The 23,350-nt window shown below is 49.2% G+C and overlaps 1 protein-coding gene across 4 annotated transcripts in view; it reads left to right on the forward strand.

The window, feature by feature from the left end:
- The first annotated feature begins 423 nt into the window (after positions 1–423).
- The window catches only part of Jdp2 (Jun dimerization protein 2), a 40,492-nt gene continuing 17,565 nt past the window's right edge, over positions 424–23,350 (forward strand). The window contains exons 1-2 of one of the 4 annotated variants that reach the window (XM_090344508.1): positions 424–494; positions 10,219–10,442. In XM_090344508.1, the coding sequence (XP_090200634.1) occupies positions 10,242–10,442 (201 nt within the window). In that variant the 5' untranslated portion in view covers positions 424–494; positions 10,219–10,241. The other 3 variants (XM_090344510.1, XM_090344509.1, XM_090344507.1) reach the window with 3 other exon arrangements.

Raw genomic sequence — 23,350 nt, forward strand, 5'->3', positions numbered from 1 at the left:
TACACTCCTGTCAGTGGACACTTAGGGCCAAACCTAGGGTCAAACTGAGTCAACCACAGTGACATCCCCAGACTGTGGGGGGGAGGGGAAGGGGGGAAAGGGGGGACAGCCTCAGCCCTGAGGAGACTGTGGTGGCCAGTGGGTGTCCAGGTCCTCCAAACGCCTTAATTCTCCGCTCCACGGAAAAATAAAGCGGGCTTGCAAGACCCCATCCCTGGGGCTCCGTCTCCAAACAGGAGCTCCAGGAGTGAGCGAGATGGGTCCACCCAGGCGGTGCCCGAAGGCGCTGGGACCCGTCTCCCGCGGGCACGCCGGCCGCGCGGGGTCCCCGGGGCGGAGGGTGCGGGGATGCTCTTACATAACCGCTCCTGCGTCCCGCTTTCTCCTCGCGCGCCCCGGGCGGCGATGGAAGCGGGGCCGGCGCGGCGGGGCCCAGGCCGCCCCTGCGGGCCGAGGAGCGCGCGCGGCGGCGGGAGGCGGCGGGGGAGGTGAAGGTCAGTGGGTGCGGAGCGCCGGATCCACACCCCCTCCTCCCGCGTCCCCTCCTTCCCTTCCTCTCCGTCCCCCTCTGACGTCGGGAGCTGGCAGCCCCGCGGGTTCCGCATTCCCGACCCCTCCCCGCCGCCCAGGGGCCGCTATATAGCCGGGGCTGATGCAACCCGTCCCGCCGCCCGGCGCAGCCTGCGGGGAGGACGCTCGGCGGCCGCGACGGGGGGCGCTGGCGGCGGCGGACGACGCGGACGCGGAGGCGGCGGCGGCGGCGGCGGCGGCGGCGGCGGCGGGGCTGGCGCCGCGGCGGCTCCCGGGCCGGGACGGGCCTGGGCACCGAGCGGAGCTCCGAGGCCGGGTGGCAGCGGCGCGGCGCGGGCACGGCGCCTGCAGCCGACCCCGGGCCCCGGGGGCGCCGCCTCCGCCCGCGGCTTCTGCACGGTGGGTGCGCGGGGCGGGGCGGGGCGCGGCGGGGCGGGGCTCGCGGGCACCTGGGGCGGCCACCCCCGCGCGGGCGCGGCGAGCCGCCGAACGCTGCCGGCCGGGAGGTTCCCGCAGCCCCGGGATCCGAGCTTGCAGCTGGCGGCTTCCCGGACTGGCCCGCGACCAGGGAGGGGGACGGGGGGGGGTCCGTGCGCCCCCCTGCTCGCTCCGGCGCTCGGCTCCCGGGGCTGTCTGCAGAGGGGTGTCTCGTCGGGCGGCGGGGAAGGCGGGGTGAGTGGGGCCAAGGGACTGAGGGAAGATGACAGGTCGTCCCCCTGCCCCTCCCGACACCTCCCCGGCCGGGAGGAAGCTCGGCTGCGGCCGGACCCGGCGTGGAGGAAGGCTCCGGGCTTCCTCCCAACGAAGAGGGCTTCCCTCGGGGCTGTCCTAGCTCCCGTGTCTGAGTGAGGAGGGGGCTCTGGGGTTCTCTTCGGGCTCCCCCCCTCCCGCACCAGGTTACATAAGGAGGTAAGCTGGGTTCTCCAGTAAACCAGCAGTTGAGAAACCCCCCTTCTGCCGGTCTCCTCCAGGGTGGCTGGGCCTTCCTTCTGGTCTCCTGAACCCTGGGGTCACAGCCAGGTTTTACGTGGATCCCGAAGGAGCCCTGGAGCCCTGAAGGCCTTGGCTCTTATGCTTGGGATGGAAGGGCCGTCCGTGAGGACATAGATGGAGGGGCTGGTGCAGAGGGGCCTGAGCTGACCAGATGGAAGATTGCCCCCCCTTGTCCAGCGTGTTACCCCCCCCCCCCACCACCACGGGAATCCGAGGCACGGGCCTGCGGCTCAACCCCTGTGCAGGGCAGATGCTCAGGTCTGGGTCTTAGAACGGTTTCCATTGGGTGGGTTGCATATATTTGAGATTAAATCTTGGCCCATCCTCCCCAGGGTCATAGTTTGAGATGCATGAGAAACTGGAAGTCTGAGCTGTGTGTGGGTACCTGCTTGTCCTTTAAGGTCTGCTGGAACCCGTTCTCCTCTCCCACCTCCCCCCCCCAAAAAAAAAAATCTTTCTTCTCCCAAGGGGTTTAAAAACTACCTCCCTCCCAAAGCTCTCTTGGCCTTTCCAGCAAATCTGGCTACAGCTTGCATGGAAGGCTTATCTTTGCTTGCAGGTTTCTAGGGGAGAGTTTAAGCAGGTATCAGGTGTGAGCGTGGCTTTGATTTTTACCAGGGACAATTCCAGGGAAGAGAAGCAACATCTATTCTCATGAATTTGTTTCATTTAAAGCAGGGAGGACAGATTTGTCAAAGACTCTTCTGTTCCCTCTGCACTTTGGCTGTGATTCAGAAGAGCAGGCAGCCTAGAATCTTCCTGAAGAGCTGGGTGCTGTGTGATTTAAAAGACAACAGGAAGGCCGGGGTATGGAAGCCTCTGGTTTTTATCTAGATTGGTTGCTGCCACCTTCAAAGAAACACAACTATAGTGGTAGCTCTGTCAAGAGTCTCTTCTGCTGCCAGCTTTTGCAGTCATCAGGGGACACATCTCCTGTCTCCCTGGGTCTTTTGTCTTCTCCACCTGTTGGCAGATGAATGGGTACCTTTGCCAACCTGCAGGATCCTCTGCAAGGCCAGCTTCTCTGGGCCTTGTCATGGGGCTACTTGGGTTGCAGTTCTCTCTGTATTTCCATCCTAACCTTCCTTCTTGCTTCCTTTCCACCCTTCCACACACCCTCATCTCGGTTTCAGGCTCCACTTTGGAAAGGAAAGGCCCAACACAGATTCTAGGCTGGTCTCTTCTGTATTATTCATTCAGCTTCAGCTCTACTTGAGCCACCAGTCAGAGCTGAGGGCAAGCTACATTCTTTACTGCTGCAAGATGTAGTGTGTTTCCCTCCCCCCCCATGTGAATGAATTATGTTTGAAACCAAAATGGGAGGAAGAGAAAAATAGAGTGAGTGTGCATGGGTATGTGTGTGCAAATCCCTCTATAGGCAGGGGGGGAGCAGCAGGCACATTATTTTTCCATTTTCCTTTAATTAAGGCTCTGTGGAGGTGTGTTTGAAAACAGAGGGTCTCCTATGCCTTTGAGGAGGGTGAGAACACTGTTTTGGCTTCATCCCGGGCCATATGCAGCGTATGGTGGCCAATGAAACTGGGCCTGGCTCGTTCTGTTGCTTGTCTTGGCAGTCAGTTCCATGGCTTGTGTTACCAGCTCTGGAACTCCAGGGCTGCCAAGCTCTGTGTGCCTGTGTGTGTGCGCATATGTGTGAGTGCATGCTGTGTGTGTGTTTGGGGTGGGGGGAGGAGGTTTGGACTCTTCAAACTCAGGAGAGACAAATGTCTTAGTGACCCAGGCTTGGAATTTTCAGTCTGTTTCCTTGCACTTGCTGCTGGCTGTGGGAGGCCCAGCCAGAGCCCACTGGTTTGTATTCTGTTAAGTCTGTTTTTGTGTCACAGCCCATGGGATTCAGTAGCAGAGTTCCCTTTCTGAAGCTTTAACTGGACAGCAATGTTTTTAAAAAGGATCTGTGCAGCCATCATATAGCCTGAGTGCTATGTGTCTCTTGTCAATCTCTTCCCAACGGGTGGGTGAGGTAGGAGGAGAGGAGAAAAAGCTTATCTAACAACAGTGCCTTTCTTTCTTTCTTTCTTTTTTTTTTTTGCCAGTCCTGGGCTTGAGCTCAGGGCCTGAGCACTGTCCTTGGATTTTCTCAAGGCTAGAGCTCTACCACTTGAGCCTCAGCACCACTTCTGGCTTTTTTCTATGTATGTGGTACCGAGGGAATTGAACCCGGGTCTTCATGCATGCTAGGCAAGCACTTTAACCACTAGGCCAAACTCTCGGCCCAACAGTGCCTTTCTTAATGTGATTCCTGGCAGTAATATCATTTATTGAGCACCTACATTAAGTAGAGCACAAAGCTGTGCTTACAAACAGGGCCCTATGGGAAGCTTTCCCCCACTCCCCTGGTCTCCAGAAAAGAGCAAGAATCTACTGGGCGACAAGTTAGGCAGGGGTCATACCTGCCAGTATGCTGTGGCTTCTCCTGACCCTACCACCCGCCCTTTGTCATTGCTGCCAAGCAGCAGTGAACTATGTCTCTATACTTTGGCCTGCAGGGTGCCAGAAACAGGAGAAACTGAGGCAAAGGGCAAGTGCCAAACTTTGTATCCAGATCTGACCCAGTAATCTTTACTTTTATTATATAGTGAACTACCAGAGTGCAAGATGGTTCTGTCTTCTTGGGACTTTGAGCTGCTAAGTGGAAGAACAGGGAATCAATCCTCTGGGGAGATATATCTTCATGGCTGTAGGAAGAGAGACTGTTGTTAGATGGAGCCATCCAGGAGGAACCCCTAGGGGTCCTTGAGCATTCATGTCCCTAGAGGAAGGAAGGCCCACTGCCTTATCCCTTTCCCACTCACCACGTGCAGGCATTGTTCCAGGTGCTTTCCACGTATTGACAAATTTAATTCTCATGGCAGCCTTGCAGGGCAAATAACATCACTCTACAGTTGAGGAAGGTGAGGCACAGAGAGGTTAGGGAACTTGCCTGGTGATTGCTGGACAGGTCGGTGCTCCTCTACTTGAGTCTTACCCCAGCACTGCCTGATCATACTTTTAGCTGGGACCTTTCTTACTTTGCTGCTCCTTCGGGATCTCTCTGTTTTTTTGAACACTGGCTGACTTGCACCATTCAGATCTTAGAAGAGACCACAAGAAGGGACTTTTGATGTTTCATGATAGCTGGTCCTGTGTTTGTGGGCTTTGGCCTGATACCTGAGCCTCTCTAGAGACTACTGTCTCTACATTCCCGTCTTCCCAGAGCCAGCTCCCAAGCTAACCTCCCTCCCCCCACCCCCCATCCCCCCATCTTTTGCAGGTTCTGTTGCCAACTTATGCTCTTGACTTCCAATTCCACTCATGTCTCCATAAACCGGCTCCCTTGTGACCTGCTGTCAACTGCCTCCGCTTTCTCTTGGGACTAAGACTTGAGCCTGGGGCTGAGTGCACACTTGTTCCCACTATTCCTTGATGCTAGTGCAGGTGGCTGCTTGCTGGGAAATTTGCTGACTCGGAGATGTCCTGGCCTCTCTTACCTGTAGACCAGACATTATGATGCAAATCATCATTTCTCTTAGCCATTTTTCTTATTTGTGTTGGGACCAGAGTTTGAACTCAGGGCCTTGGCCTCTCACTTTGATTTTTTTTTGCTCATATTTGGCATTCCACCACTTCAGTCACTTTTCCAGTTCTAGCTTTTTCTTGGTTAGAGATAAGGCTCTCTTGGATTTGTCTGTCTGGGTAGGACTGAACTGAGACCCTCACATCTCAGCCTCTTGTGTAGCTAGGATTACAGGTAAATCCATCATATCTGACCTTCTGTGGGGCTTGAACTCAGGGCCTGGGTACTGTCTCTGAACTCTTTTTTTTTTTTTTTTTGCCAGACCTGGGCTTGAGCTCAGGGCCTGAGCACACTGTCCTTGGGCTTTCTCAAGGCTAGAGCTCTACCACTTGAGACTCAGCACCACTTCTGGCTTTTTTCTATGTATGTGGTACCAAGGAATCGAACCCGGGCCTTCATGCATGCTAGGCAAGCACTCTCCCACTAGGCCAAACTCCCGGCCCCCTCTGAACTCTTTTATGCTCATTGCTAGAGCTCTACTACTTCAAGCCACAGCACTACGTCTGATTTTCTGGTGGTTAACTGGAGAAAAGAGTCTCACTGACTTTCCTGCCTGGTCTGGTTTTGAACTGCAATCCTCGTCTCAGCCTCCCGAGTAGTTAGGATTACAGATATGAGCCACCAGGGACTAGTTTGGCATTTTTTAATAACCTATTTTTTGTTATTGCAGATGAAGTTGCGGATTATTGTACATGTGTCACTCACCTAAACAAGGCTGTTAATTATACATACTCCCATTAAAATAAAGACTTAAGGTATTTTATAGCTTTATATACAATGCACAAGAAAAACAGGGGAAAAGGTAGACATAAACATTATCTCTACCTTTTTACCAAAATGACTTTTCCTGTTAATATCTTCCAGTAGATATTTTGGGGCTAGAAATACTTTGTGCTTTTTTCTTCTGCATGAACAATTCAGCGCCCAACTGTGTCCCTACAAATCCCCGAGGAAGTCAGTAGAAAGACAGAAATATCAAATCTTTTCGTTAAGTTCTTTCCCCTTGGCTCCATCTGGCCTATTTTCTTCAAGCTGGTTTTCAGGGCACTGCCTCCAGTCACTTATAATCTTAGACTCAACAATGGCTTAGGGTCTCCTGTGACCTTTGAAGCCATTTGTGCCTGCTTCCTGCCAGGCTTGTTGGTACTCATCTTTGGATTGTGCGTTCCCTGGTTTTTCTTCATTGACTACCTTCCTTATTCCTGGTCTGTGTCAAATTGCCAACGTCTCTTTAGATTCTAGGCCTGTATTTTAAAGTACAAACTTGCTCCACTCCCACAATTGATATTTTCCCAGTTGTTCTGAACTTGTTCTTTATGCATCCCTGTTCTTCATGAGACATTCAGGGTGTCTCATGCCGTTTAGATTGCCTGGTCCTCGAAGGGGGTAAAATAATAGCAAACAAACAGGGTTCATTTCCTAAAGTGTTGACTGTATAGTTAGTTCTCTTTTCCCCACAAAATTGTTTCCGTGTGGAACAACCAGTCTGGGGATGATTTCACCTCTTGTCATCTTTCCTGTGTCTTCCTTCTAGTGGCTGAGTCCCTCCTGGCTGCTGCTGGTTCCTTGCCACCCACCCCACCCTTTATAGATCTCTGAATCACATCAAATTGTTTCATTTTTCAATTCACCAAAGTTGCCTTTCAGCCCTAGATTCCCAGCCAGCTCTTTGCAATTAATGAAGAGCCAATTAGAGAGGCAGCGCACGAGTTCTCCACCTTCTCCCCTCCCCCAGGGACAGCTGCGATGACTTCTTGCTGGTGAATGTTAGTGCTGGGGCTCTTAGGAATGGCATGTGTTGAGGACTTTGTGGTTTGTATCTGAGCAGTTAGGGGCCCCCTTGTGGGGAGGGCGGAAGAGGGGGGTGACTACTCCTACAAAGGAAAGCCTGGTGTTCCAGCGTAGAGCTTGTCCTTGAGCTGGGTTCCCAGGGAGCAGGAAGGGCAAGCATTTATGGGGCCACTAGTCCCAGACAGTGGCTACTGGTGTGTGGGGGGTGTCATCCAGTAGCAGAAAACTCATTTTAGTTTGGGAGCATCTGTTAGTTCCTTACTTATACCATCTGTAGGAAAATAAACAGAAGTTGCAAACAGAGCCTATCATTCCTGGAACAGAGTCTGCCTTCTAACCTCCCCCCCCCCCCCCGGTCCCCCCTCCCCGTCCTGCCCCTCGGTTGGCTTAGGTCAGAAAACATACAGAAGGCTTGAGGCCTTTCTCTTGGGGTCTTCTGTGGGAATGAAAAACCTGGAGGTAAAATTGTGTCCTGTTAGTGAGCCTCTAAGCTTCCAGAGACAGAAATCTTTACCCGCTCTCTGCATTTTGCTTCGTCATTACTTTATCATTCCTTCAACAAGCGTGTCTCCATTATGCTGCCTGTGCCAGAAATGACGCTAGGCACTCGGGTCACCTTAGCGATCACTTACCATCGCTGCCATCTGCCAGCACCCTTCGGTTACCAGGTAGTGGCATGGCTAGGCCAAGGCTCAGCTTTGCTGCCTGAGAATAAAGTCTGCCACTGGCGGCTTTTCTGTTCTCCCAGGAGGGAGCTGAGGCGACAGGCAGCTCATGTAGGGCGTCCTGGACTGGCAGCCTAGTGTGACAGCCGAGGTCCCCTCTGCATTGTAGACTCTGATATCCCTCATCCTGATGCCCCCTCAGAGGAAGATCAGGAACAGTGGCCCCACATGTGTCTGGCTCCCACGCAGGCTACCGTACGGTCATTTAGGTTATTTGTTTCTAAAGCTGGTCTCAAAGGGAAGTAGGGTAGAGGCAGGTTAGTCACTGGAAGGTGGTCACTGCCTTTTCCTGAAGCTATCAACAATGGAAATAATAATAATAATAATGTCCTAAAATCCAGGGTCTAGCTCTGGTCTGTCCTTGTCTAGCTGTGTGACCAGAGGCAAGTCATTTACCTCCTTGAGCTTCAGTTTCCTCACGTGCAAAAGGAGGATGTGGTTTAGATGAGCAAATGAGTGATTCCCCCCTCCCCAGCACACCCAGCTCTGAGACTATCTCCCTTGATGTGAATGAGTCTCAGGTCCTTTTCTGAGGTAGCCCAGGGGAGAGAAGGAAATGGCAGGAAGAGATGAGCTGGGTGTGTGGCGGGGGAGGCTGGGAGGGGGAGTCTGAGGTAGAACACAGATGAAGGAGCCCAGGACACTGCCTCTCTACAGGCATGCAGAGAGTGGTGTAGGTGGTTTGATGGCCAAAGGCCACACCAGTGCTGAGGAGGAAATGGCAAGTTCGTTGCCCAAATGCCCCTTTCTTTAAACAAAGTGGTGCCCAGTGGAAGTCTTTGTGGTCTGAGGGTGCAAATCACTCCATGTAAAACCTATTAAGGGCCGGGAGTTTGGCCTAGTGGTTAAAGTGCTTGCCTAGCAAGCATGAAGACCCGGGTTCGATTCCTCGGTACCACATACATAGAAAAAAGCCGAAAGTGGTGCTGAGGCTCAAGTGGTAGAGCTCTAGCCTTGAGAAAGTCCAAGGACAGTGCTCAGGCCCTGAGCTCAAGCCCAGGACTGGCAAAAAAAAAAAAAAAAAAAAAAAAAACAACAACAACAACAAAAAACCTATTAAGTAGGAGTCTTAAGTATTGGTTAGGAACCAGTTTTCACCCCTGAAAGTGAGTTTGTGCTGGTGGCCCAAAGTGAGCTCCCTGATTAAACCATTGTCTTGAATTCCCAGACTGAGAACTCAAATGAGCACAGGTGACTATGGGTCACCTGCCAGGGCCACTTCCCTATGAGGACAGCCCCAAACAGCATGGGCATATGAGTGCATGAACTCTGACTCTGCCTACCAAAAAAAAGAGTGGCTCTGTGGACTTCTGCCACCCCTGTCCTGCCAAATAGATCTTCCGTGAAAAGTGACAGGTGAAGATGGAAGAATAGGCCTTCTGAGACCAAGGAGATCCTGGTTTTATGGCAGCATGGAAAAAGAGAGGGCTAATTTCCTTTCCAGTACTGGAATGCATGAGCAGTTTTGTGCTCAACTGGAATTCTTACAAGGCTTCCATCTTATCTCCCATCTCCTAACAGCTCAGAATAGTTGGTCAACAACTGGATAGATGTGTGATAGGTGACTAAGTAGATGGACAGATGAATGGATGTGTGAATGGGTGGTAGGTGGATGGATGAGTAGATGGTAAGTGGGTAGATGGATGGGCAGGTGGCTGTATGGGTGAATAAACAAGAACTCTTTGAAGGACTAAATGTATTCACATATTGATAGAAAAGCTTCTTCCCTGCCAGCTGTCCTTGAAATGACTATCTCTCCGTAACTTCCCCCAGTAAAGGAAGGAAACAAGGATTGCCTTGGTATGGACCCATCTCCTGCATGTCTCTCCATACCTTTATCTGCCTTCCCTTGTAAACCTCTTGGGTTTAGCAGTTAGCTACTTTAGAGGAATTTTCTGGTACTGGGCTCCACTGAGAGAGCTAATTCCATCTCCTTTGTCTCTATCTTTTCCTCATAGACAGCAGACACACACACACACACACACTCCCCTCTCACTTAGGTGTGCTTTATCTTATATTCAGGGTGGTTTCACAAGTATGGCAAATAAGATGTGTGATCTGAGGGAAGGCACCATGCCAGACCAAAAATAGCTCCCTCTTGAACAGGTGCTAAGGTGTCTGAGATTCTGCCATTACACTCAATGCCTTATAGCTCATTGTTACAATCCAGCGGCACCAGTTTTCACTGTGTGTGTATCCTTGAGCGAGTTATTATTGTAAGCCTTGCCTTCTCTCTCCATACCAGGGGCTCTGGTCCTGTCTGTTGGGGGCAGATGGATTACCTTGGGGCCTGGCACAGAGCCAATAACTGAATACATGTCACCAAAAGTTGGGTTAAGAATTACATTATTTTTGAAGGGATAGGTCAGGGATGTAACTCTGTTGCCTAGCAGGTGTGAGGCCCTGAGTTTGATTCTCCCAGCATACTAGAGATGGGTGACATTTATGTGTGTTCACTGAGTGGGCTTCTTTATGTAACGGGAAGGATGTGGAAGCAGGAAGAACATCTGGGAAGGGAAAGGACCCCGGGTGAGAGAAGGGAAAGACCCCAGCCAGTCCTACCCTCATGCTGACTTCCATCCTGCTTTTTCCCACCCACTCCAGGCCAGACTACCACTCCTCCTGCTATGATGCCTGGGCAGATTCCAGACCCTTCTGTGACTGCGGGCTCTCTGCCTGGGCTTGGCCCCCTCACCGGGCTCCCCAGCCCAGCTTTGACTGCAGAAGAGCTGAAATACGCCGACATCCGTAACATCGGGGCCATGATTGCACCCTTGCATTTCCTGGAGGTGAAGCTAGGCAAGAGGCCCCAACCCATGAAGAGTGAGGTGAGTGAGCCACTACCTCAAGAAGCCCCTGAGGGTCGGCTCCAGTCATATCCTCAATCTGGCCCAAAAGAAATCTTGGCCTCGTTGTTCAAAGTGTGGTCTGAGCACCTGCAGCACAACTGGGGAATCTTGGGCCTCCCCTGACCTGTCAGGTCCGATTCTGTCTTAACAAGCTCCTGTCAAGATGCATGGGGCCAGAACGGGGGGCGGAGGGAGGGGGCTGAACCTGTCTGTGCGTCTTCAAATAAATCATAATGACAGTGCAGAATAGCAGCTGCATGGGTTTTTTTGGAAGTGTTGGGAAAATCCACAGAGATCATGGAAATGTACACATTTTGAAAAGTGAAGAAAGGGATGTCAGTTATCAAGTTATCGTGAAAAGTTATTGTCATTAGTCATCTAGCATTGCCTCTACCCCATTTGGTCCCAGCCTGGTGCCGAGGGAGGGAACCTGGGCTCAAACAGCTTCTAGAGCTGAGCATCACCTGCCTGAGATGGGGTTTGCAGAGGACCTGTACTCCTTCCTCAGCTTCCTGCACCTGTTGTTTCTGGGGCCTTTTGTGTACAAGAGTAGCTTTTTCTTGGAGACTGGTGAAGTGTGGAAGTCCCAGCATAGCTGGGCATCTGTGTAGCACACTTCATCCAGGCTGGTGATTTGTGCAAACCCCTTGTCCAGCAAGAGCCATTTCTTCAGAGATCCAACGTTAAATACGTTACTACAGATCCAGTAGTGGGAGCTGGAAAGGAAGCTGGGCAGTGGTGAATAGTAGCCACCCATCAAGTACTAAGGGCTTTATCTCTAGAAATATTTATAGGCAAAGATAACCTTCTATGGAGGTTTGGCACAGCCCCCCCCCCCCCAACCAGAATGGAGCTGAAGGTCTGAAAGTTCTAGACAGGCTCCCAGATAGAGAGTGGTATCTAGGGAGGGACTAAATGTGCCGGGCAGCTTTGGCTCCGTTTCTTCTCTCCCCATGAGGATGATTTTAAAAAATACAATAAAACTGCAAAGAGGGCTTCTGGAGTTTGGCTTTGGGTGGCAAAGCGGCCATTTGCAGGCTAGATCTGGTTCTCAGATGTGTTTGGTTTGGCCTTCTTAGCGTTTTTAAAGAAACCTGAACCAACATTTCACTTTTTCAAAATTTAGTTAAAAATAGGAATCTGGAGGCATGGCTCATAGTAGAATAAGCATGAAGTTAAGCAAACAAACAAACGTGGGGGGAGATCTAGTCATGTTCATATTGTCTGAGATGGGGCAAGGGCTACATAGAGTAGAAAGTGCCACCTCTCTGCAGTTTGCCACAAGTTCTCTCAGCTCTTTGTTGTCTTGATCCTGCTTACACGAATGGTCTTGGGTTTTGTCATTGCCTTTGTTTACCTCCACTGCCCTTTGGGCTCGAGACACCTGGTCAAGGACAGCATAATTGCCCACTAAAGGTCACCATTTGCAAGACGAGAGTTGACTGTGATTCTGTTCTTTTGAGTTGATGTTGTCCGTGGCCTCTGTGCTGTTTTGATAGCTCTGACTCTGCTGGGTACCTTTGTAGGACCCTAACTTGAAAGCATCTGTTTCTAGGTTATTCTGTAGCAGACTTGTCATTGAGAGCCTTTGCAGGCTGTAGCATTGTTGGGCTCAGAGGCCATGAGCAGGTTGGTGAGGTGGTGTCATTTGCCTGGACAGCTAAGTTTTCCCCTCTCCGTCCTCTTCAAAAGGCCCTGGGAGGAGATTCCTTTTTTGGGGGGTAGGATGGGAAGAGGAGGAAGGCCTTTATTTGGGTTGGGTATTTTTATATTTCACAGCCACCCCCTAAACTGCTGGAATATGCCCTGTACCTGATAGTGACGCTCTGTCCTCACAGGCCCCCGCAGACATGTGCCATCCAGGCCGTGAAAATAACAAGCCGTTTTTAGGGCCTATTTGCATGTCCTCTGGCTTGCTCACACGCTGCAGTACTGTGGGGGCGAGGAGGCAGATGGAGCAGAGATGGCGTGTGTGCCTTGCAAGGGAAGGCCAGCCCTGCCCTGGGTACCCACCTTCAAATGCTCTCTGGGTCACAGCCGAGGAGTGGGGCCAGCTCATTCCTGGAGCATCTAAAACTCAAAGTAGGTGGAGAGAGAAATATGCAGCTGGTGAGGCTATGTTCCAAAGGTCCATTTGCATGTAGCAAACTGGCTTTGGTGTTTCCTTCCATGCTGGCATTTTAGAGTAGTACAAGTTCTTGAATAATAATAAGATGCCCAGCTCACAAGGATTAAACATTGAGTGCATATGTACCAGGCCCTGGACAAAGTGCTTACCAGATTTGATCTCATCTACTTGCTCTGTCTTGGTGACAAGTTATCCTGTGTTATATAAGAGGAAGTTTGATATGACTCCAGGTCACAGGGGCCAGTGGCCGTGCTGGGCAGGAACTCGGATGGTGATGATGAAGTTGCTGCCCTGACAGCTATGTTTTCTTTGCCCAGAGCAAGGCACCAGGTGTAGTACCAGCCACTTGGTGCAATACCTCCTGCATCTCATTGTCATTATTATAGGCATAATACAGATGAAGCCCAAGGCCGCCTGCAGGGAGCTAACCAAGCAGCCTGACTTTAGAGTCAAAGCTGAAGCGCTGGGCACTGCAGCTTCCCTGTCCTCGTGTCAGGGATCTAACCAGAGCTCTGTGCCAGGATCCCGTTAGTGTAACTGAGCTGGAGCCTGGCTGTTCTGCAGCCTCATCATGTCACAAGAGACAGAGGTCAAGGCAGTGCTGTCAGCTGGCTCCGGGCTGCCCACTTTGCAGAGGCTGGTGGTCTCAGAGCCACCTCCAAACACCCAATCAACCCATGGCAGGCAGTTCAATAGAAGAGAATTGAAGGGGCGGGGAGTTTGGCTTTAGTGGTAGAGTGCTTCCCTAGCATGCCAGAAGACCAGGGTTGGAGGAATTAAGCAAAATGTTTGTAATTCTCAAAGTACATCATGCTGATGTTGCTACATAATATAAACTTGTTTGGGGTCAATTACTGGATTGCAGTCCATCTCCTAAGAACCTACTATGTGTCAACGCTGTGCCAGGCATCAGGACTGGAGCTATGAACAAAGGACACAGAAGCTTTCCTCTCAGAGCTAGAAGTTGCCAATAATAACCGTTTTTGTTTTTTTTCCAGTCCTGGGCTTGAACTCAGGCCCTGAGCACTGTCTTTGGGCTTTCTCAATTATAGAGCTCTACCACTTGAGCCACAGCACCACTCTGGCTCCCCCACCCGCCCCCTAGATATGTGATACTAAGGAATCAAACCCAGGTCTTTGTGCATGCTAGGCAAGCACTCTACCACTAGGCCAAACTCCCGGCCCCTGTTGCTTCTTTCTTGCTTTCCAGCATTCCTTTCAATGATGCTCTAACTTTCTCCAGATCTCTCTTTACTTTCCATCTACTCCACCACCAAACAGCCGCTCCTGGCCTGGAGGAAGGCCCAGTTGTGGAGACACATAGGATTTCTCAGCAGGTTCAGAGATCACACAAGTACTTTGGGGAGTGTAGCCAGCTATTGACTCTGGTCAGGAAACACTGGGAGGTTTCTCCACAAGCAGCTGCTATGCTAGGCCATCATGGCTAGGCAGCTTTCTGCACAAACTGTGCTAGGTAAGAGGATCCACGTCCACACACAGAGAGTGAGAGGACTCTCTAGGGGGAATGGAGACTTACCATTGGTGGACTTCTCCTGGGCCCTTTGGAGCATTTTGATGCCCTTCACCCTTGAATTAGAATCTGTAGGCCTTAGGCGGCCTCGGAAGGCCGCCTGACACAGGTAGGCCTCCCTCAGGTATCCATAAAAGGGACAAGACATTCATCCTTGTTTTAGACTGAGCATACACTGTTGCCTCTGCTAGGTAAACATTGACCTGAGCTCCCTTGTGTTTTAGAGACTTGAAATGTAAAGGCAGCCCACTGACATTTTAAGTAAGCTTTGCATAATTGGTTTTTAATTCATGCCTCTTTGGTTTTTTTGTTTTTTAGTTTGTTTGTTTGTTTTTGGTCTCATGCTTGGTTGCCAAGAGAGAGCCAATCTGTCTTTTCTTGGAACCGAATCTCCTAAACTCATCTTAGAAATCCAGTGTTTCCATTTTGACCCAGTCACTTTGTTAGCCCCCCTTTTAAAAAGTAGTTGGTTACTAATTGTTATTTTGAAATAATGAAATTTGAGGGTGAATTGGTGACTGGCTGGCAGTGATGAATGTGTTTGATGTTGGTCCCTGTGGTAGCTTTTATTTAACATGATAGGTGTGGTCATACCTGTGGGCCACCCTGGAGTGAGGCCCTGGGAGAGGAGAGGTAGTGGTTAGAATGTTCTGGCTCTGGACTGTTCTTAATGGAAATCAAACACTTTTGAAAATTTCAGAGACTCTGGACTGTTCTTAATGGAAATCAAACACTTTTGAAAATTTCAGAGACCCGTGGCTTTCTGGTAAAGCTCTAAGAGATCTAAGAGATGTATGGATAAGTAGGATTGCATCCTGTACCCCTTTCCTATTGTATCTGTAGTGGAGCTTCAACTGAAGGCCTTGTAATCTTGCTTGGCTTTTTCATTCAAGGCTGGTGCCCTATCACTTGAGACATACCTCCATTTCTGATGTGTTGCTTGTTAATTGGAGATATGAGTCTCTCAGATTTGTCTTCCCCAGTTGGCTTAGAAGTCAATCCTCAGACCTCAGCCTCCTAGAGAACTATGATGTTATAATTCTTGGAGAGAGCTCAGAAAGACTCACCCTGAACCGCTGATCTCTTATGGTAGAATTCTTTTTTGGAAGGTATTGATTGTGCACATTAATGTTTATAATTTAAACACTTGTTCCTTGGCTCTTCATTTCCTGGGATGGTCCTTTGACACTGGAAATACTGGACAGCTTGAGTGGTCAGAGGTACACAAGTGCTTTCCAACTGTGGTAGGTACAGGCCTGCTAACCGGAAGGGCTGCTTCTGGGGCCTGAGAAGAGCGAGCTTTGAGCTTGGGGTTAAGCTTCTGTACTCAAAATTTGGCTCTGACACTCATTCCCAGTGTGACCTTGGACAAGTCACTGGCCCTGGAGAGCATCAGTGGCCTAGCCTGTCGAATGAGGAAACTGAAGCTCAAGAGTTTTGTCATGAAGTTTAGGGAAAACAATGTGTGCAAGAAAGCCCTTGACCAGAGCCCGTGGCACCTGTGAGTAGCTCTTCCTGGGAACTAAGCAAGGTTCTGCCATGCATTAGACCTGTGACTTGGGAGTCTGGGAAGCTGTGGCCCTCCCTGTTTCTGATTGTGCATGCAGTGTCAAAGCAGCTGGAGTTCTGCTCCTCTTCTCACGCTGGGAGCGGGAAGACTCTTTAGCCCTCTGTTTTCCTCTCAGCTGCTTTGGGTGACCCCTTATCTTATTTCCTGTGGTGTTAAGGTCATTGCTGGGTTCCCATCAGCCATCTGGTTCTTTGGCAGCCTTAGGAAATGGCCTTCTCTGGTTTATGTTGATCATCTGCTGTCCCCACATCTACTGGCAACATGGATTTTAAGTTGGGAAACTGAGTCTTCTCAGTTGGGGCCCTGGAACCATTCAAATCTATCTTCCCAAAAGGCATACAGTAGGTCAGCCTGAGGTTAGAACAGGAAGACCTCGAAGGACATGGGGGACAGATTCAGTCAGGCATTGGAGGTGCAGCAACGATGTCTTAGCTTCCTCTGGGTTTGTGCACAGTGTCACACACTGTGCTGTTCTTTGTGGCTTCAGGATCCTGCTTTATTAAGGAGACTTGATTGGTGTTCTGGGTGATAGATTCTCATTGTTGGCCTCTCTAGCCCACCCAACCCCAATAGTCTGATAGCTTCACTTCCTATTTTCTAGTGGTTGATTGAGATAAGAGTTTCACATTCTTTAGTGCCCAAGCTGGCTTTGAACCACAATCTTCAGATCTCAGCCTCCTGAGTAGCTAGGATTACAGGTGTGAGCCATCAGCCACCTGACTCAAAGTACCCCCCCACCACAAGAAAATGTATAAATGGCTAGGAAGGACATAAAAACTATTTAGCTCGATTGGCTAGCGAAGACATGCAACTCAGAACGATGAGGTCCACACTAGGATGAGTATGAGAAAAAAGCAAGCCAAAATCAAATTCTGATGAGGATGCAGACAAGTTGTAATCACCAACCACTAGTGGGAGTGTGAACTAGAAAACAGTCTGGCAGTTTCTCAAAAGGCCCAAACATATAGTTTCCATATGACTCAGGAATTCCACTCTAATGTGTATGTCTAATAGCAAGGAAAACATGGCCACACAAAAATATGTACATGTGGGGCTGGGAGTTTAGCCTAGTGGTAGAGTGCTTACCCAGCATGCACGAAGACCTGGGTTTGATTCCTTGATATCACATACATAGAAAAAAGCCGGAAGTTGTGCTGAGGTTCAAGTGGTAGAGCTCTAACCTTGAGAAAGTCCAAGGACAGTGCTCAGGCCCTGAGCTCAAGCCCAGGACTGGCAAAAAAAAAAAAGTATACCCTAAAGTAGAAACAACCCAAGTGCCTATCAATGCAAGAATGGATGAATATGGTATGCTATGTCTATTCACTGGAGAATTGTTTGGCCAAGAAAGGAAAAATACACTGACGCTTGTTCCTTATGTGTGAACCTTGGAAACACTATCCCGAATGCAAGTAGCCTGCTAAAGAGCACTCCCCACTGCATGATCCCACCAGGACAGAATTTCCAGAATAGGTAAATCCAGGCAGACAGAAAATAGGACTAGGACCCTGGGTTGCATAGGTTTAGGCCCGGGGAAATAGGAGGAATGGGGAACGTGCAAAGCATTGTGGATGAGATCAAATGTTCTAAAATCGATTATACCAGTACTCCCACAGCTCAGCAGGTATACTCAAAGCTGTTGAATTGGACACTTTAGTGGTGAATTATATTATATGTGTGAATTTTATGTCACTAAAACTGTTGACAGCAAAAACAAGCAGCCTCTTCTTCGAAGGGGCTGAAGAAGGTTAAATTCTAGCCGCTGAGGAAGCTGAGATCTAAGGATCAAAATTTGAGGCCAGCCTGTGCAAGAAAGTCCATGAAACTTGGGCTGAGAGTTTGGCCTAGTGGTAGAGTGCTTGCCTAGCATGCACGAAGACCCGGGTTCGATTCCTCAGTACCACATGCATAGAAAAAAGCCGGAAGTGGTGCTGAGGCTCAAGTGGTAGAGCTCTAGCCTTGAGAAAATCCAAGGACAGTGCTCAGGCCCTGAGCTCAAGCCCAGGACTGGCAAAAACAACAAAAAAAAAAGTCCAAAAAAACCTGGAAGTGGTACAATTAGTACCTCCCCCCCCGCAAAAAAAAAAACCTGGAAGTGGAGCTGCAGCTCAAGTGGTAGCACACTAGCCTTGAGTACAAAAGCTCATGGACAGTACCCAGGCCCTGAGTTCAAGCCCCAGGACCTGGCACACTGGTGTACACGCGCGCGCGCGCGCGCACACACACACACACACACACACGTTGATGATGGAGCCAGTTGCCTAGCGTTGTAGCAGTACTCCAGAATTAGTAGCTATGTTTTTGTTTTGTTTTGTTTTCCAGTCCTGGGGCTAGTACTCAGGGCCTGAGCACTGTCCTTGGTCTTTCTCAAGACTAGCGTTCTGCCACTTGAGCCACAGCACCACTTCCGCGCGTGCTCTCTCTCTCTCTCTCTCTCTCTCTCTCTCTCTCTCTCTCTCTCTCTCTCTCTCTCTCTCTCTCTCTCTCTCTCTCTCTCTCTCTCTCTCTCTCTCATATGTGTCTGTGTGTGTGGTACCAAGAAATTGAACCCCGGTCTTCGTGCATGCTAGGCAAGCACTCTTACTACTAGGCCAAACTCCTGGCCCCAGCTATGGCTTTTAAATCCCCCTTGAAGACCAACAGCAATGAAGAAGCTGAGAGCTGGTTAGAGTCTTTATTCCCCTCCCCCCAAATCTTTCCTTTTTATTGCTAGGAACCATCCACAAGCAGAAAAGACCAGGATTTTGAATCAGTTTCCAGAGGAAATAGGTCAATTTACAAACTGCTTTTGCAGATCTCTCCTCTGATCTGCTCTACTACCCTGGGGTGGGATGGGGGGGGCAGTGTTACTAGTGCCATTTAGTTGTCAACTGAGGGCCAGGGAGATTGTTAACTCCCAGGGCCTATTTTTAAATCATAACTTTATTTACCTATTACCATAACTTATATACCTATTACTTACCCGTCTCTTACCTTGGCGAGCACTGCCATGGCAGAAACCCAACACCAGGTTGCTCTATTTTTTGTAGACTTCAGATCAAAGCCCTTCCCAGTGTGTAACTGCTGAATATGCTAAAAGTACAAGGAAGCTGATGAAGCACTCTCTTTTTCTTTCTCTTTCCCTCTGTTCATTTACCTACCTACCATTTGTAACTAATTGCTGATCTGCCTATCCAAAGAAAACAGAAGAAGAATAATTCACATGCCGAGGCTTTCAAAAAAAATCCACAAGCACGCTATATAACCTCTAAACTCCAAATTTTGAATTGGTAAAATGCATCTTGGAGTCAATTGTGGAAGCACATACCTGTAATTCCAACATTCAGGAGGCTAGTGCAGGAGGATCTAGAGTTCTTGGCCTGTCTGAACACACAAAACCATCTTATCTCTAAACCAAGCATGTATAATCTATACATTTATATACATCTATAATCTAGATCTCGTGAGATCTGAGGATCTCTGTTTGAAACCACACACACACACAAGTCAGAAGTGGAGCTATGGCTCAAGTGCTACAGCACTAACCTTGAGCAAACAAAGCTCAGGGAGAGCACCTGGGTCCTGAATTCAAGTCCCAGGACCAGCAAACAGAAAACAAAGCTGGATACTGGTGGCTCATACCTGTAATCCTAAGCGGCTAAGATCTGAGGATCACTGTTTGAAACCACCTTGGGCAGAAAAGCCTATGAGACTCATCTCCAGTTACCTACTAGAAGTGGAGCCGTGGCTCAGAGTGGTAGAGAGCTAGGCTTTGTGCAAAAAAGAGCTCAGGGATAGTTTCCAGGCTCTGAGTTCAAGTTCTATTACCCACAAAATTGAAAAAGAAAAAAATGTTCTCATTGAAGTGACTTTAATGACCCTGTGATAGAAATATAAGCTCTTCAAATTTTTAATCTAAATTTTAATATTTTGTGATATCATTTGGATGAGAAACTTCTGCTAAAATCTAAAATCTACTACTTCACATCTGTACTTCTCAAAGTACAGTCTACAACCAGTGACCCTAGCACCTGAGCATGTTAGAAAATGTGATCTTGGGTTTGAGATTTGGGTTTAATCACAGTTACTGCTCGGAGGATTGTGGCTCAAGGTCTATCAGGGCATAAAGTTCACAAGACCTCATCTCAATGGAACAAGCCAACATAACAGCACATGTTGTTAATTCCTACTGCGGGAGGCAGGGGAAGGCTAGGAGCATTGCTGTCTGAGGCTGCCCTAGGCAAAAAGTGCAAGACTCTGGGGGGGGGAGAAGCAAAAAGTCTTGGATGCATGTCTAAAGTAGTAGAGCAAATACTTCCTAAGTACAAGCCAATAGTGCAGTGGTGGGGAGGAGAGGGGAAGGGAAAAAAAAGAAGTGCAGTCTTGGGTTTTGTCTTAAACCTACCCTCTGTTGAGGGTAAGGGCCAGAAAGCATGGATGTGAGGAGATTCTGATGTTTTCAGAGTGTCTGGATGATCCATGCCTTCCAGCTCTGAGGGACAAAGATCATATCTGAAAATGGCTGCAAAGGATCTAAAACCACATTTTTTTTTTTTCTTCCCCAACTTGCTTGCCAGGGAGTATTCATTTAAATCCTGGGTCCCTGAGTCAGGGCGGAGTAGGGGGGCAGAGGTGCGGGAAGGGGGAGGGTTCTCTCTGACTCAGTGGTTCCAAGCCAATTCGTTCCATGTCTTGAGCTCTTTGACGTGGCACTGCCAGGTCCAAAGCCTAAGGGACCTTAAGTGGCTGGTCATCTGGTGAACTGCTTTGATGCCACAGGAACTTAAGTCTGTTGTTTCTCCTGCCTAAGAATGGGGGAGTCGCACTGTGTCCCTGACCAGAGGGAGCTATCCCACCAAATCTGCCTTTGTATGGCCAAGCCCTTCCAGAACTTGCATTGTATCTTCCTCCTTATATCCATCCTTCCCGGTAAACACTCCTCCCAACTTCTAGGCCAGGGTTCCAGGTTGTGCATTCAGCCTGTGGCCATGGCTGGGATTTTTCTTATCTGGTGGACAGAACCTTCAATGTAGAGGTTGGAATAACCTGCCAAGCTTAGCTGCCAGATTCTGTTTCTGTAAAAATGCTTACCCTGCTCGACCACCTGTATGTGGTTTCGTCCTGTGGTTATTGACATAGGGCACCACGTGGTGACGTCATGCAGTGAGTGACACCCGCCTGTGTGTGGTTATGATCACCTGAGTGTGGTGTTTACTTTTAAAAACTCAGCCCCACTGAAGCTCAGGGCTGTTCTCTTCCAGCCCGAAGGTGGAGAGCAGTCTCTATGCAGCTATTAAAGTGACTCCTAGCTTGGTTCACTGAGTGCTGCTGACCTAATGCTCTGGGTTCAAGTCTCACCTGAATGTCATCTGGGATACAACAAGGTCACTATTCTGCTGGGCAATCTGTCACTCTCTATGCCTTGTGCCTGAAAGGAACTGGCTGAAATCCTCGTGTTAGCCGCATGCTTGCATACAGATGAAACAGAACTGCTGTGGGAGAAGAATAATTAAGCCAAAGACCTTGTTTTTCACCTTCATGATGAAAGACAAATCGCTTTCACAGGCTTTAATGGGTTGGCAACTGAAATGGTCTTCTACTTGGCCAGTGCAGGCTTTCAGAACAATCCTGCTCATAAGTATTCTCCACAACGACTACATTTTCCTTTACTTGTACACCGTGGTTTTGCAGGAGCTTGGATCTCCATTTTTCTTCTGACTCAGTGTAATCCAGGCATTGTACACCATGTGCTGGTGTTGTTGCTAAAGAATCTATTTTAACTGGATTATTCACTTTTTGAGAAGAAGATGGGATTTTCCTTACTTAATGTGTGCTGTCTCCTTTCCTTGGATGTGATAAGGGCATTGTGGGAGGGGGGGTCACTTTCTTTTTTTTCATGCCACTAGTGGGGCTTGAACTCATTAGCTTAGCTTCTACCCTTTCACCCTCTCAAGCTTGGCACTCTTAACACTTGAGCCATACCTCCACTTCTGGCTTTTTGCCAGCTAGTTGGAACCAATAGTCTCTTTGGATTTGTTTGTTCAGGTTAGCTTCAAACTGGGATCCTCAGATCTCTGTCTCTTGACTAGCTAGGATTATAGATATAAGCCACTGGCTTCTAGATCATCTTTTTTTTTTTTTTTTTTTTTTGCCAGTCCTGGGCTTGAGCTCAGGGCCTGAGCACCGTCCTTGGACTTTCTCAAGGTTAGAGCTCTACCACTTGAGCCTCAGCACCACTTCTGGCTTTTTTTCTATGTATGTGGTACCGAGGAATCGAACCCGGGTCTTCATGCATGCTAGGCAAGCACTCTACCACTAGGCCAAACTCCCGGGCCCTAGATCATCTTTTGAAGTGACTGCCAATTGAGCAAGAAGATAGATTATGGCCTAGTAGGATCCTAAACCCCACTGAGCTAAATGTGAAAGGAGCCTGAAACAGAAAGCTTCTTCCTTTTCCAGATAGTCTTTCTCCAGCTTTCCTGGCTGTTATTGTCTAGAATTCTTTTCCATGTTATGGTTTCTGCCTGGGCCATGGTGTTTGTTCCTACCTCTCCTGGACTTGTCACTTTTGCAGAAACAGTGTTTGCTCTTTCTTTTGCAGGACTTTGGGTAAATGGGTGTCACCCTATCCAGCCAGCTTCTCGAGACCTTGATCCAGACAAAATGTTACCTTTTTAGCCATGGAAATGTGCTGTCCTCCATGGCTTTTTGAGAGAAAAGCCTATCTCTATCTGTTTATAAACCACACCTGGCACCTATTGCTTTATAGATTCTTAAGAATACCCAGAAGGTTTTTCCTGTGGATGAGGCAGCTTGGGAGAGGAGGAGGTCAAGGTCAGAAAAACGCTGAGATTTGGAGAAATTGGTTGGATAGAAGTACATGTGGGCCTGACGATACTGAGAACATAGGACGGCAGGCTTTTTGTTCATAAAGGAGTCATCCCTTCCCTTTTCCCAGAAAGCAGTGTTCTGGCTGGTTCTGCTATGGGACTTCCCACCGCCACCAGCCTGGAAAACTTGAGCAGATGATTCTCTTCTGAAGCTGGCTTTCTGGCCTGGTGATGCAGTGGGGATACAGGATCTCTAGCCTGGGCAGCTCTGGAACCTTGAAGTGGAACTTAGTTTACAGCCCCACTTCTTCCCATGGTGTCCCGGAGCTCTGGCAGCTGCCAGCCACTCTGGCAGGTCCTCAGTCTTCTCTAGGTGGTGGGCCAAGGGGTTTTGAATGAGCACTGCTCTAGGATGTGGGTTTGCTCATAGGTGAATGTATTAGGCTTTCTTGTGGCAATGGGGACACAAGAGCATTGGGCTTGGAGTCAAAATCCCGGGTCCTTGTTCAGGTCACCAGCTCTATAGATCAGGCCTTTCTCTCCCTGTAGAAACATTTAGTAAGCACTGCTATTTTTGTCTACTACCAGCTTCGTCTCCAAAATGTAATATCCCAACCACTTTGGAGGCCCTGATCCCTTCAGCAATGGAGTCATTACCACCAGTGAACTGAGCTAGGAGTCATTTTAATTGCAGCACAGGCAGCAGCTACTTTCTACCTTTGGGCTGATAGAGAGCGGCCCCGAGCTTCAGTGGGGCTGAGCTTTTAAAGGTAAACAGCACATGTAGGTAGGTGTGCATAACTACGCCCAGGTGATCGCCATCATATGATATCACCTTCTGATGCCCACAGT

The sequence above is a fragment of the Megascapheus bottae genome, chromosome 14 (assembly GCF_031878675.1).
Source record: "Megascapheus bottae isolate mThoBot1 chromosome 14, mThoBot2.hap1, whole genome shotgun sequence".
Classification (NCBI taxonomy): Eukaryota; Metazoa; Chordata; class Mammalia; order Rodentia; family Geomyidae; genus Megascapheus; species Megascapheus bottae.